General features: G+C 37.6%; 1 protein-coding gene across 4 annotated transcripts in view; it reads right to left on the bottom strand.

Annotated features, from left to right (window-relative positions):
• Positions 1-14,907, bottom strand: part of CFAP91 (cilia and flagella associated protein 91) — a 109,578-nt gene extending 94,671 nt beyond the window's left edge. For 2 of the 4 annotated variants that reach the window (XM_077118230.1, XM_077118229.1), the window contains exons 1-6: positions 14,667-14,879; positions 12,538-12,614; positions 11,836-11,993; positions 11,042-11,125; positions 8,963-9,019; positions 6,539-6,720 (exon numbers count right to left, since the gene is read on the bottom strand). In XM_077118230.1, coding sequence (XP_076974345.1) covers positions 6,539-6,720; positions 8,963-9,019; positions 11,042-11,125; positions 11,836-11,993; positions 12,538-12,614; positions 14,667-14,790 — 682 coding nt within the window. In that variant the 5' untranslated portion in view covers positions 14,791-14,879. Of the gene's footprint in view, positions 1-6,538; positions 6,721-8,962; positions 9,020-11,041; positions 11,126-11,835; positions 11,994-12,537; positions 12,615-14,666 lie in introns of those variants that run through there. The other 2 variants (XM_077118232.1, XM_077118231.1) reach the window with 2 other exon arrangements.
• Between the last annotated feature and the right edge of the window lie 243 nt (positions 14,908-15,150).

Genomic DNA, 15,150 nt, shown 5'->3' on the forward strand with positions numbered 1-15,150 from the left:
TCATCTTGTCCAAACCTTTAAAATCTCTATTAAAGTTTGATACCTTAACCTAAAGAGGAGTGTTGAAATCTTCTACTATGAGTAGTGATTTGCCTATTTCTGCTTATAATTCAATTTTTGCTTTATATATTTTGAGGCTATATAAGGTGTCTACAAGTTCATGGTGGTTATATCTATTCGTAGTAGATTGCTCCTTTTGTGATTACTATTACATGCTCTTCATTGTCCATTTTAATGTTTTTCTGATTAATTTGGGTCTAATAGTAACACTGTTAAACCAGTTTTCTTTTAGTTAGCCTTCAGTTTGTTTTTCCACCCCTTTTCAACATTTTAATGCCATTTTATAAACAGAAAACTGTTTTTGCTTTTCTTATTAACGCAATTCAAGAATCTTAATAGGTGAGTTCAAGTCACTTTAATGCATTGTGATTACTAAAATATTTGGATATCTTTCTGACATCTATGTATTTTATATTCACTGTGTTTTTCTTTGCTTTTTTCTTCTCTGCTTCCTATTATTTCCTCCCTGTCAATTTTGAAAAAATTATTTCTTTTTTGAAGCATACCCATAATTTCTTTCTTTCTTTTTTTTTTTTTTTTTTTTTTGCATGGGCAGGCTCTGGGAATTGAACCCAAGTCTCTGGCATGGCAGGTGAGAATTCTGCCACCTATACATTTTTTAACTTACAAATTTCCATTCATGATTTTCCAATAAATTCTAAAGCAATTAATCACCACCCAAACCAGACCACCAAACCAGAATTGAATCATAACATGCTTTATTCTTATTTTTTCCCATATTTGATGATACCCATTATGTGGTTCTTGGACCAATAGTATCATCATCTGAGAGTCTATTAGATATGTAAAATCTTGGCCCTACTTCAGACCTAGTGAATCAGAAACTCTGGAGGTGGGGCCAGGAATCTTTGTTTTAACAAGCTCACAGCTGATTCTTATTTATCTTAAAGTTTAAGAAGAACCAATCTACAGCAGAGGTCAACAAACGCTCTCATAAAGGGTCGGAAAGTAAATATTTGGGGCTTTGTGGGCCGCACAATCTCTGTGGCAACTATGCAACTCTGTCATTGTAATGTGAAAGAAGTAAACACAATATATAAACAAATGAGTGTAGCTGTGTTCCAATAAAACTTATTTAGGGTGACTGAAATTTTCATATAATTTTCTTGTGTCACAAAGTAACTTTTTAAAAATGTTTACATACATTTCACAATGTAAAAACCATCCTTAGATTGCAGGTCATACAAAAGCAAGCAGCAGGCCAATTTGACCTCTGGGCCATAGTTTGCCAACCATGATCTAGAGTTTTAGTATCTGCTTTTTTAAAAAAACACTGCCATTTTTTTTAATTTAACACTTTCAAAATTTAAGTACATATTTTCATCCTTTTTTTGTTTCGTTTTGCTTACCATTCTTCTTAAATCCTGCTCTTTCCTTCTAGGTTCATTTTTCTTCTTGCTACAATACATGCCTTAATTCTTTTATTCAGATTGATCACTAACATAGAATGCTTCTTTACATGCTAGATATGGTTCCTAGCACATTACCTAAATGAGTTAATCATCCTTACACTATCCCATTATCATGTTTGAAATGTCCTTATTTCACATTCACTCCTGAAGAGTAGTTTGGCTGATGAAAGAATTCTACGGTTTCAATTGTTTTCCCACAGCAGTTAAAGATACTACTCTAAAATGTTAATCTGGTTTTTGCTTGTCTGAAAGCAATTGGAATTTTTCCTTTGTGCACTTTCTTTTTTCCCTTACATTCAATATATCTACATGTGATTTTTAAAAATCTATTCTGCTTGTTACTCAGTGGAATTTTTCAAGCTGTGGGGTCCTGTCTTCCTTCAGCTCTGGGAGATTCTCAGTCATATAATTTATTGCATTGCTTCTCTACTATTCTCTCTCTTCTCAATTTCTGGAGCTTATAATCCTGTCCTCCATGGTCCTTACCCTTTCTTTCATCTTGTTCTACCTCTGTATGCTGTACTCTGGAATATTTATTCACTTCATCTTCCACTTCACTAATTCTCTTCAGCTTTGTCTATTCTACTATTGAGACCATTTTATTTGAAAATTTATACTTTTTTCCCCTATGATTTAAATCTACTCTTTTTTATTACTCCTGTTTTTGTTTTCACTATTACTTATCCCCCTCTATCTCTTTGAGGATATAAAAAGTATTTCCTATGCCCTTTACAGATTGTTCCAGTTGTTCCATTTTCTCATGAATTTATTCTTCCTTTACCTTTATTTTCTGTGGCTCATTCCTGGTGTGTGTGTTCCTTGGGTGCTTTGTGGCTCTTGGATTGAGATCATCTGCAGATTTCTCTCATAAGCACACAGAGCAGTGGTGTGACCTGGCAAGACAGGTTCTCCTGACCTTCATGCATTAGAGCCTTTGCCATCCTCACTGGGTGAGTAGTCCAAAGGACCATGCCCACCTGGAGCTACTCCTACCCTTAGAGACCCTTGAAGTCCTTGCATGAATGGTCCCAAATCCTACATGGACCTCTTCCCAGGATTCAGATCCCTGAGGGCAGATTATATTGCTATTTGTTTATCCATAAATTAAAAGAGTGGCCAAACATCAACTGTTTGCAAGGAAGTGTAAACAGAGATTGGAAAAGTGAGCTGGCATAATCAAATTCATGCATGCCAGCCCCCTCACAATGTGGAACTGAGAGAGGGGTCAGAAAAGAGAAAGGTTGGCCATAGGCAGGCTCTCCCCTTCTTTCCGTATTTAGCATGGAAGCCCAAGGAATCCAGGAATTCTAACTGTAAACATGTCCTTTAAGCTTCTTATAATGATATATTTGTGAAAAAGAAAGAATATATTTCTTCCATGTATCTATAGATACATAGCTTGAATTATAATTTTTAAATGTCTAGACATATATATATGGGACTCCATTTGAACCCCTGCCCAGGGCCCCAACAATGGTAGTATTAGACCTGACTAAGGGAGGTTTTCATTGAGGTTCAACCTCGTTTTGCCCTGGTATAGCTCCAGCTTGGGTTTTTTGCCTAGTAAAGCATTTGTAAGGCCCTCTTGCTTTAGTTGGCCTGGTTCTGGTTCTCCTGTAGCTCAAAGGTAAGTTCCTAGCATATCAAGAGATGGAGTGCAAGGCCCAGCAGGGGTATCTAACTTGGCTCCATCCATAACAATAAGCTGCAAGTACGAGGCTTCAGCATCTCTGTGAGCAGGAGAAACACTGCCCCCTTCCAGTTTAGGGAGGTAACTCAGATCTAGCACTCTAGCATCCATGGGCCATGCGACTTCAGCCCTTACTCACCATCAAAGGTTGCCAGTTATTTCATTCTTTTAGGAAGAAGTATCTATTTCTAAACTATGGAGATTTTCTTTCCTTGTTTTCAAGTGTGGCTATGTGTTTATTAATTTTTTTTCTATATTTTTATGTATTCAGAGTAGAAGGGAAAGGTTTCAGCATATTTTTAATGTCATCGACACCTGAAAGCCTCTGCTTTAAAGAATACTCAATTTGGCTTCATAAAGTGAATCAGAAATAAGAATCAGAATTGGAGCTCAAACACAAATGTCTTCATTGCCAGTGACACAGAACTGATCACATGTATCTGTTACAATGGGGGAAACACATGTAATCTCATGTTAATAAAAAACATTATAGTGAACCAACTATCTCTATAACTTTGGATGTTAACCTCTGTGGCTTTCAGTTTTCCTAGCCATAATCCAGGAAGTTAGATAATTTCTAAAGTTTCCCTCTCTTATTAATTTTCATAGTTTCTCATAACACAGGCCTAAGTCAGATTTCATTACATTCTAAGAATGAATTTCTGAGCTTGAAAGATATTGAGCATTTCAGAGACTGATAAGAAATCATTCAAAGGATGCCAATTTAATGTAAACTGGTGTACAAAATACTTTCAGCTCTTGTCCTTAGTCATTGTGAAAAGATGGGCTTAAATAGCTATATATGTATTTTTCCCCTTGGACTTGATTTTAAAATGTTAGTTTTAATTATTTTGAAAAAAATTGTGACATAGGAAGAATATGGACAGTCTATCAAAGACATATGTAGGAATAGATATACCCAGGATCTCTGCCTCCTGTCACAGAAATGCAGCCTGGCAGAGAACCACCATAAGAGCGTGCTGATCTAAAATTGTGCTTTGTCAGTATCATAAGGCATACAATCACCCTACAAAAAATTTGAAAAATAGGAGGAAAAAAAATTCACCATCTAGGTTCTTCTCTAATAATAGCTATTATTTGGGGTGAATTTTTCATTCTAATCTTTTTATAGGTTTTCATTTTCAAGGCTGTAAATAGAATATACAACACATAATTTTGTATTCTGATTATTTTATTGAATATTATATTGTTTATATGTCAATGCCATTTATAATTATAACTGTGCTGTTTTTCTTTTAGTAAGATTAAACAGAAATTTGGGGGTGGAAAACTATTTCCAGCCTGCTTCACTCCTTTCTGTTAGCAACAGGCCCCTATAGGCATTACAATTTGCAGTCTCTGCTCTTGGAGGCATTTAATTTGGTTACTATTTGTGACCAAATAGTGATTTGTGGAGCTGAGGTGTTTGTGCATCATGGCAGCCCTAGTGCCAGAGTGTGATGTGCCTGTCGCTGAGACAACTGTAGTAATGGTCAAATTTGTTTATTAAAGGTACTAATATTTATTCCCTCCAGTGATAGAATGAAATACTAGAGTCTTTTTTATTTTTCCCATCAAACTAGATTCCAAATAATAACTATTTGGAAATCATTCTGTGGAGAAGATGGTAAGGAGTGCTGGGTACATTAAATATTAGAATGAATGGCCTGGCCTGGATGACTTTCGAGTCAACTGCTCACATTCTATCAGTAACAGTTAAAATAAAGGAGAAAATAAAACATAATCTTTGGTACTGGTATCCCAGCTTGTTAAGAAAAATAAACCTCTAACAGCAATGTCTCATAACTCATTCCGTGGAGATGGTACAGTTAATAAAGGAAGAATATCTAAGATCTTACATTTGCTATTTTGTGTTAATACTAAGACAATATCTATTGGAAAATGTCTGCTATTTTAGTATAACTTTTGCATTTCTGCAGAATGTAATGACTCAATTCTGGCATTAAAATCTTCACATGACAAAGTGAGCTGTAAAAATCTGATTTGCAAGATCTGATAAAGTTGTAAGTTAGTTATGGTAAATAACCTGAAGTTATATAAGTCTTCAGTGAGAGGGGGCATAAACCACAGAATATTACAAGTTGATTAAACTACTAAAAAGTAGTGTTCAAGGTTTGTTTAGCTATTAAGCTCTAGTCCATTCATATTTACCCAGACCACCTAGAGTGCATACTGAAAGAGATTAAGGACACAGAAACAAACATTTACCCTGAAAGCTGGTATTACCTTTTAAGAGTCTATCAGCTCAGAAACATTGAACCATAAAGTTTTAACCTTTCCTGGTTTACCTTGGGTTGAAGGCCATAGGAAGAGAGTCCATGGTCTTTTTGCCCTACAATTCTCACCCCTAACAGACCCCAGGGTAAAAGGTCCTTAACCTGGAGTCAGGGACTGACTAAAACTACAAGTAAAATGTGTGAATCAGAGTGTGCATCGGTGCATTTTTTTGTATGTGTGTATATTGGCAGCTCTCGTCAGTCCCTTAAAGGAATCTAAGATCCACAAAAAATTAAGAATCGCTGCCATAAGTCAATCCTCAAATTGAGTGTAAATGGAGCTAAGCAGAAGTTACTCAACAGCATTCTTCCTTTCCTTTTGTTAATTGCTGTGCTCTAAAAAGTAAGCCTCACCATAACAAAACCTTATTAAAAGGTTTAATAGCTCTAATGTGATGAGGAGGTGGATCAGGACAAAAATCACTGGGCTAGACAACAGAAAACTTATATTCTAGCCCCATATTTTATTGTCTCTTTTAATGATGTATGATTTTACCAATTCACTTGACTTTTCTGAATCTTTGTTCCCCTTTCTGTAAAATAGATATAACATTTCCACTTCCCACCTCACATAACCTTTACAAGATTCAAGTAAAATAAGGCATGTAAAAGAGCTTCTCATAAATTGTGAGCTATTTTAGTGATGTGAAATGTTTACATATATGGATGTATTCAATACTAAACACAATAAAAATAATATGATATGATATGTAAAGGAGTATGGATAAGTCAATGAAAAGGAATTGATTCACTAAGAGAAGCAGGTGGGAGGAGAGTAGTGAATAGTCAGCAAAAATACCACATAATTAAAGCTAATTATAATTCAGCTTTAGTGATGGGACACAACAAACCTACTTACAATGAAAAGGAAGTATCTCTCTTTGAACAAAAGTATTAGAAAAATTATTAGCGTATGAATAACTCTATTGAGCAATACACCTTAAATAGCAACACTTGAAACCATGGCTGCCTCTATGTACATCATTTCCAGGAACTGAAGAGCATGCATGGTTATCATTAACGTCACCTGAAAATATTAAAGAGCATTATCAACTCACCCCAAGTAAGAGTAGCCAGGGTCAAGAGCTCAGGAATAGAGTCCTGACATATTATATACTCTGGAGAATACGGATCTGTTTGAACTTCAGCATCCCGATAGTCGGTCTGAGTGCCCACGGTACACTTTGAAGGGATGGATGAGTACTTGGTAGAGGCAGGAGGAAAAGTATATGGCTCTGCCCTAAAAGAGGAAAATTGTTGTAAAGTTTTTAACCTGATAAGATCACTTAGAATAAATTATTGTTGTTTCAAATTGAATAATTACACAGTTGAACCATCTGATCAAATGTGTAAAGACCATAAAGTCTAATGAATCCTTCTGACCAAGCTTTTTGGTAACTTTCTCTCTAGGTGGCTCAGAGGAGAGGATATAAAGGAGAAATGCCATTGTGACAGAACTCCTGTGCTAACAACACAAAGATTCTTTCCTAACTTCTTGTTATTGTCTCCAACCTATTTTCCCTCACTTCAGTTGGTTTTAGGGGAAAGTACAGTGTAGATAAGAAGGAAAAATGATCCTTTTTTCCACCTTCCCCCTGACCTCAATCAGGACCCAAACCCACAAAGCCACTCCATCTGTTCTCTGCTCAGCTTGTTCCCTGCTTTGCAGGGATCCTATCCTCAGACTCCCACACTTTGGCTCTGGTACCCCTGCAGTGGCTACTGCTGCTCTGTTCTGCCCAGCCAGGCCCTTCCTTCTCCACCACAGCCCAGGCACCAGGAGCATCCTTTGTCTGCCAAACCCACAGTCTTCTAGATTTTTGATCCAAGCCCCAACAAAGAAAGGCTTCACACAACTAGAAAATCCTGCCCTGCTACCACGAGCTCAACTGAATTATTTATTCTCCTTTCCAAGATGCTATAGAGTCCAAAGTCAAGTCTCCAACAGTTGGTCATGCAAAGGATATGACTGGAGAAGGCTGGTCACTATAAGTTCACACGCATTTATCCTTACAGCTCAGAATTCAATTCTGTGAGAGTTCAAGTTGATGTCACTCACGGATACTGACTCGATCTTTAAAAACTTCTAAGAGAGATAAATACGGTCTGGAACGTCAAATTGAGTCATGGTTGAACTCTCAGAGGGAACTGTTACCTTTTTTGTCAAAGTTATTTAGAAAGGAGTGGGGAATGCAGGACATTCATCACTGTAAGCTCCCTACATCCCTACAATTAGTTGGATACCTTTTAGACCTGAGGCAAGTATGATCTCCAAAACAGGTGACCCAGTGAGCCTGCTTTTAAAGAATTGACAGAGGGATGTAGAGGGATCTGCCTATTTCATATCCACTGTAGCTCAACAGCACTTTTCATGGAATGCAGATCTGTTATCATACCCCAGTAGAATAGCACCAGGCAAAGTTGGTCTGATAGGTATGTAGGTACCTGTTTTCTGTCTCTGTAAGAGCCAAAGGTATCCATACACTGTCTTAAAATACCATGGGAGGTGAAAAAAAAAAAAGATAAATTAAAAAAAAAAGTAAATAAAAATAGCAGAGAAGAGTTGGAATCATAATTGCCATTTATCCTGAGGAATACAGACACTTGATAAATAACATATGCCCTAGTTATAAGCTGTTATACCTTGCTAGAAGTAACTATAGCCTTTATATGTATGCTTGAAAGCCCAACCTTAATAAATTTCTATTTTAAAACTCTGAGACATCAAAAAAATATTTTTTTCTTGATAATTTCATGAATGCCTTAGAATATTTTGCTCTGGAAATGTTAAAGTATATTACCATGAAAAAAGAATATAGTAAATATTAGATTTTTAAAGGGACTCACTATCTAACTTGCTGTACTGCCCTGCAACTAAAGAGTGGAGAAATGCAAATTTATCCCATATTCAGCCCTTGCCCTTTACCTCCCTCTCATCCTGATTCACTCCTTTGTGCGGCAGAAATCATGTTTTATTTATTTTTGCATCCCTCATTGATTTGTGTAGATCAGATGACTACTAAATTAGAAGCTTCTAGCATTCAAAAAGTATTTCATGACCGATTAGTTTTCTTGATAAAACATTAAAGAACCAAATTCAAATAACAAATATATGTTTCAGGGAAGCAAAAGGGAACATTTAAAGCATTTTTCAACTTTTTTTTTTACCACAATGCATATTAAGAAATTCATTTTACATCATAATCCACTATATACATATAAACATGTTATCTAGCCATCTGAAATCAAAGTAACAAACAAAAACAACTTATCCTTAATATGTTTCAAGTTTCTGGTTATTTCCTATTCTATTTCATTTTTTTTTAATGCTGTTTATGACCCTCTAGAAGATTTTCATGACCTACTGTTTCTGATCCACAGTTTGAAAAATATTGATTTATAGAACTATCTTCTGCAATCAAATAAGGAGGCAAACAATAAATAAAAATAAACTGAAACAATTTCAAATAATTGTTACTTACTTGGTTGCTGCAAAAACAACATTGAATGGCATCTGTTTATAAAATGGAAGGAAAGGCCTGGGGGAGAAAAGAAAACATAAACTGTGTGGGATTTTTCCACTGGGCATACTCTAATCTCCTTCCAAACCTTTATTTTTTATTTTTTATTTTTTGTATGCTGTATGGAAAGGGTCACATTTCATTCTTTTTCCGTGTGAGTATCCCCTTATTGCAGCACCATTTGTTGAATTTTTGCTTGTTTGTTTATTTGGGAAGTGCACAGGGCGAGATTGAACCCGGGTCTCCACAGAGTGGACGAAAATTCTACCACTGAACTACCCTTGCACCCCCTTCCCTCCAATTCTTTTGTCCTTTAAAATTAATGAGCTCAAACGGCTGTTTTTTCAGGGATTCTCAGACTTTGGCACAAAATCATCGGTGAGAATGGTGTTTTGTTAAAATGCACATTCCCATTTCTGGCCTAGGAGATTCAGTAGACAGAGCCTAGACCCAATGAATGTGCATTTAAAAAAAAAATTTATTTATAAAATCGAACAACATACAAACACAAATATTCTTAACATACAAACATTTCATACTTGGTGTGCAATCAATAGCTCACAATATCATCACATAGTTGTATATTCATCATCATGATCATTTCTTAGAACTTTGCATGACTCCAGAAACAGAAATAAAAAGAAAAAACTCATACATATCATACCCCTTACCCCTCCCTCTCACTGACCAGTAGTATTTCCCTCTACCCAATTTATTTCAACATTTGTTTCCCCTATTATTTATTTTTAATCCATATATTTCACTTATCTGTCCATACTGTAGATAAAAGGAGCATCAGAACAAGGTTTTCACAATCATGCAGTCACTTTGCAAAAGCTATATCATTTTACAATCATCTTAAAGAAACATGGCTACTGGAACACAGCTCTATAGTTTCAGGCATTTCCCTCTAGCCTCTCTACTACACCTTAAACTAAATAGGGGATATCTGTATAATGTGTAAGAATAACCTCCAGGATAACCTCTTGGCGCTGAAATCTCTCAGTCACCGATACTTTATTTTGTCTCATTTCTCTCTTCCCCCTTTCAATCCAGAAGGCTTTCTCAAGCCCTTAATGCTGCATCCCAGCTCATTCTAGGATTTCTGCCCCACGTTGCCAGGGAGGTTTACACCCCTGGGAGTCATGTCCCACATAGAGAGGGGGAGGGTGGTGAGTTTGCTTGCCATGTTGGCTGGAGAGAGAGTCCACATCTGAGCAACAAAAGAGGTTCCCTGGGGGTGACTCTTAGGCCTGATTTTAAGTAGGCTTAGCCTATCCTTTGTGGAGATAAATTTAAAATGAACAAACCCTAAGATTGAGGACTCGGCCTATTAATTTGGTTGTCCCCACTGCTTGCAAGAATACCAGGAATTCTCCAAATAGGGATGTTGATATAAATTTTGTACCAAATAAACATTTTTTGCTTTAGTCTCACACATAAGGTGTGGGTGTGCAACCATTGTAAGTAGGAACTTTTAATGAGGTTACTTCATTTAAGGTGTGGCCCAACTCCGGATGGGTCTGAATCCTATAATTGGGGTCCTTTATAAGCAGAATAAAATTCAGGCAGTGAGAGAGAAAGCCAGGGAAGTAAGAAGCTGAAGGTCAATGGGATACAGAAGAGAAGGGAAAAGCCAAGAGAAGTTGCCATGTGCATTGCCATGTAAGGGAGGAGACAGGGACCAAGAATCAGCAGCAGCCAGGCCCCGGAGGTCAGTCTTTGGGAAGAGAGCCTCATCTTGATGCTGCCCTAATTTGGACTTATTTCAGCCTCAAAACCATGAGCTGATAAATTCTCATTGTTTAAGCTAACCTATTGCATCGTATTTGTTTGAGCAGCAAAGGAAACTAAAATAGTACCTAAAGTAGTTAAAATGGTACCTGGCCCATTTCAAACTGGTACCTGGCACAATGCAAACTAGTACCTGGCACAATGCAAAGTGGTACCTGGCACACTGCTGTTATCATTATGATAAAGATGTTATCTAACTGAAAATCAGCGTTCATGTTCATTAATAATTAATAAATAACTTTCTACCTTTCAAAATATTTATAGCGATTCTTTCCAGCAACATCGGGATCTTCATAAACTTCTTTAGGCATCTGAAAAGAAGCGTCAGTTCTAAAATGAAGCAGGAAAGCATTCAAGTCTAAGATATCATTTCCATGTATAATTTCCACACAACATTTCTATGTCTATAAAGTATACAATGTATATATTACACTGAGAGAAACTTCTCTATAACATGCATTTGATGATTCTACATCTTAGACTAGATAATATCACTTTCTCTGAGCCAGAAAACCAGGAGGTTAGAAGAGGTAACAAGTGAGAAAAAGAGTAGATTTATGAAATTCCACATACCAAAATACCCACTTTTAATTAATAGTACATGAGAATAACTAAGTTAAACTTTTTCTTTTATATTCAGGCTGAAGGTAGTATTTTTAAAAATTTATTAAATATGAACTTGTAAATAATTTTTTAAAATAGGAATTTCAAGAGACTTGTCTCTCAAAGTGCTTTGGCTACAAGTCTCCTAATAACTAAGTGCCAATTACATTAAATTTCTAAGTTGGATCAAAGGAACAACAAACTCTACAGTTGGAGGCAAGTTGTCATTTAACATATGTATTCACTCTGACCTGAGAACATCTACTAACCAATAATTCCACAGCTGTTACTCCTGAATCAGGCTCATTTTGGTCAAAGGGGTTTAGAGAGAGAATTTGGGATCAACTGGCCTACATATAAATCCTGGTAGAATAAATCATTACTTTTTAAAAATAAAAACACACTCATTGAAAACATGAGCATTTTTGTTTACTTACGCTACAAATTTCTGAAGAACTTCCTTGTATTGCTCAGCATGTCCCTTCCATTCTCGACTGATGAATGGAGGGACTGGATTTGACTTGTCCCAATAAAGAGAATATCGTGGGTAATGGATCAGGTTACTGAACATGGTTCTAAACCTGGGAACTTTTCTCTAATATTAGGATAGGGAAGGAAGAAGGAAAAGGACAAAATTATACCATCAAATTTTCTAAAGTGTTTTACTTATATCATTAAAACTTTTTAAAAAATTATGTGCAAAATAGCATATATAGCATAGGAAGAAGGATTATTGGTATATGCACAAAGTATCTCTAGAAGTATATCCAAGGAACTGGTGAAAATAACTGTTTATGAGGAAGGGGGTAGGGGTCTAGAGTGAAAGGAGAATTTATTTCATACTGTATACATTATTGTATTATTTGAATGCTTTTAACACAGGCATATATTATTTTTCCCATTAAAATACAATAATTTATAATGAGTCCTATTTTTGCTATTATTTAATTAATCCTCATATCGGGCCACAAATATCAAATGCCTTGCCTCTGTCTACTCATGGCAAAGTAATATCTGCAGAACACAAAATCCAGTGAAGATTTGGTGATAATGCAATCTGATCACAGCAGTTGCCCAACTAGATGATTCATTATATTGCTTAGTGGATGAGATTAGTTAGATAGATTGAGGAGACCTACCAGTCTGCTTCGAATCAGTGTAGCTTGGATATTTTCCTGCAAGTGGTCTTTCTCACTTGACACAGTAAACACTGGATCTGAAAAATCAACAATAAAGCAGCATAGGGAATACAGCACCTCTATTCCTAGGTTGAGAATAATGGCCAAGCAATGTAATTTCATAATTGGAAAACAAATGAGAAGTTTGAAAACCATGAAGTGCTCCCTATTATTCTACTGCTAAGGAGAATCTTTTAGATGCATTTCTTTTCATGTATTCTAAAATCAGGTTATGAGGTTGGAATGCAAAAAGAAGGCCTAACATGTTCTCAAGGACCAGGCTGTAAACTACTCTCTTTTCTCCTATGGACAAAACTTCTTCTGGGTCTGGGTAGTCCAGGAAATATTCCAAATGGAAAAGCCATAGATATATGCACTATGCCCATTTACAAATGGAAGAAACTTGGCTCGCTATCTCCCATATTTGGTGCACATGGAGATGCAAACTCTTTTAACAGCATGCCACTTCATTGGTAGGCATGGTAGGAAAACGCTCATTCTCTAAGAAGAGGTAAATAAGGTCAGCTATCTTCAGAATTTATTCAAATTTATAAATATGTTGATAATAAGAGTAAGATATTTCTCCGAAGTTCAACCAAAGATTGCCTTGCTACTATAAGTATATGCTTGTGAGGTACATCATTAAAGTGACGAGTATTCATGATTGATATACACCATTCCTTAAAATCAACAAACCCTCTTCAATTTTGCATTAAGCTCTCAAGCAGCCTTCTCATTCAGACTTGATTTCCCGGGTACACCTCTCTCAGGAAGCTTACTCCCTCACCAGCCTAATCTAGATGGCTTCATAAGGTGTATTTCTCTGAAGAAATAAACAGATGCTGTCTCTTTTGAATTTGGATAATATGAATCAATTCCTAGAATCTAACAGCTTCTTGGTTACCTAACAAAAATGAATTATTGGGGGCAGACATTTAATATTCCTAACAAGTTTGCAAAGTCACAAAAGGCTCAGGCTCTCTTTACTCTTGCATTCAATAAATACTTATTGACTGGCTACTGTGTTCCAGGGGCTTAAGACACATCAGTCAACAGATGATTCTTGACCTCATGGGAGAAAGACAATAAACAACAAACACAACAAAATAGAAAATTATGTATTGTGTTAAAGAGTAATAAGTGAGATATATAAGAAAGAGGATAGCAGAGTAAAGAAGATTAAATTGCAATTTTAAGAAGGGTGGTCAGGCAGGCATCATGAAAAGGTTATTTTTTAAGGAAACCTGAAGACGAGGGACTTAGCATATAGAGATGATAGTACCTTGTAGTAAGTTAGGTAGAAGATCTCTTTAAAAATCTAATTTTTGCTATGTTCTTCCTATGTTAATACAGCAATATTTTTATAAGAGCGAAAATGTCAAGCTATTCATGAAACGATCAGGAAAACAAATGTTTTAAAGTCTCAGATTTCTGAATAGTAATCTATTTAGGGCTGAGCTTTTAAGCATACATTTAAAATATATAGCTATTCCTGATGATGTATGACATCTTACTAATAAGATGTCCTTGTCAAGAGTCTGTAATCCTCAAGATAAATGCCAACTCCGATCCCATAACTATCCGGATGAAGAACATCCCAGGTAGAGCAAACAGCTAGAGCGAAGGATGGAAGCATGCCTAACACGTTTAAACAACAGCAAAGAGGCCAGCGTGATTAAGCAGAGTGACGGAGGGAAAGTATTGTAGAAAGTCAGAGAAGTTACCACCGGGCTTTGTAAGCCACTGAAAGGACCTTGGTTTTGAATCTGAGTGAGACTGTAGGCCACTGAAAGGACTTACAAGGTTTTGAGGTGAGAATGAACATATCTGACTCCTGGATGCTGCACGGTGGCAACGGGAGAGGCAGGCCGAGCCCCTAATGGGCTCCTGCTGTAATCTCCGAGAAACGCCAAGCGCACCTGCGACTTCCGAAGCCACCTGCAGGGCTCCGAGTTGCTCCCGCCCAACAAAGGACAACCCCGGGGCCAGGGTCCAACCAGAGGATCGTCCTTCGTCGCCCTGACCTGATCCCATCAACTCACCCTGGAACCCCACCGACGCCTAAGAGGGAGGCCTGGGACGACCCTTACCGTACAGAAAATCATAAGCTCGGGTGGAGGAGAAAGTGCCCCCGAGACCCGACCTCACCCCGCACCGTGTCTGAGACACCTGCGGCTTGGTCTGGGGCTCCTGGATGGTCACTACTTGGCTCATGGTGCCGCCTCTTCCCGCCGGCGGGGGACCGGCTAGGGAAAACTTGGTGTGTACCCCGTAGCCATGGTAACCCCAGCCGGCCCGGGGAGAAAGGGGCGGGGCGAGGCGCGGGAGGGGCGGGACGGGGTGAAGACTTGGGCTGCGGCTCCAGAAAAGAGGTGAGGGGCGGGGCGGGGGCGGGGCGGGGCGGGGCGAGCGAGAGGAAAGCCCAGGGAAGATAAGGGACCTGGGCGGGAGGGGTGTGGGGAGGTGGGAAGAGGCGCAGGCGAGAAGCAGTGGAGCCTAGGGTGGGAAACCGAGGGGATAGGTGGTGCGGCGGAGTGGGCCTTCTAGAATACTTGAGGGGGTTCATTTCCAAGA

Source organism: Tamandua tetradactyla, chromosome 10 (genome assembly GCF_023851605.1).
Source record: "Tamandua tetradactyla isolate mTamTet1 chromosome 10, mTamTet1.pri, whole genome shotgun sequence".
Taxonomy (NCBI): Eukaryota; Metazoa; Chordata; class Mammalia; order Pilosa; family Myrmecophagidae; genus Tamandua; species Tamandua tetradactyla.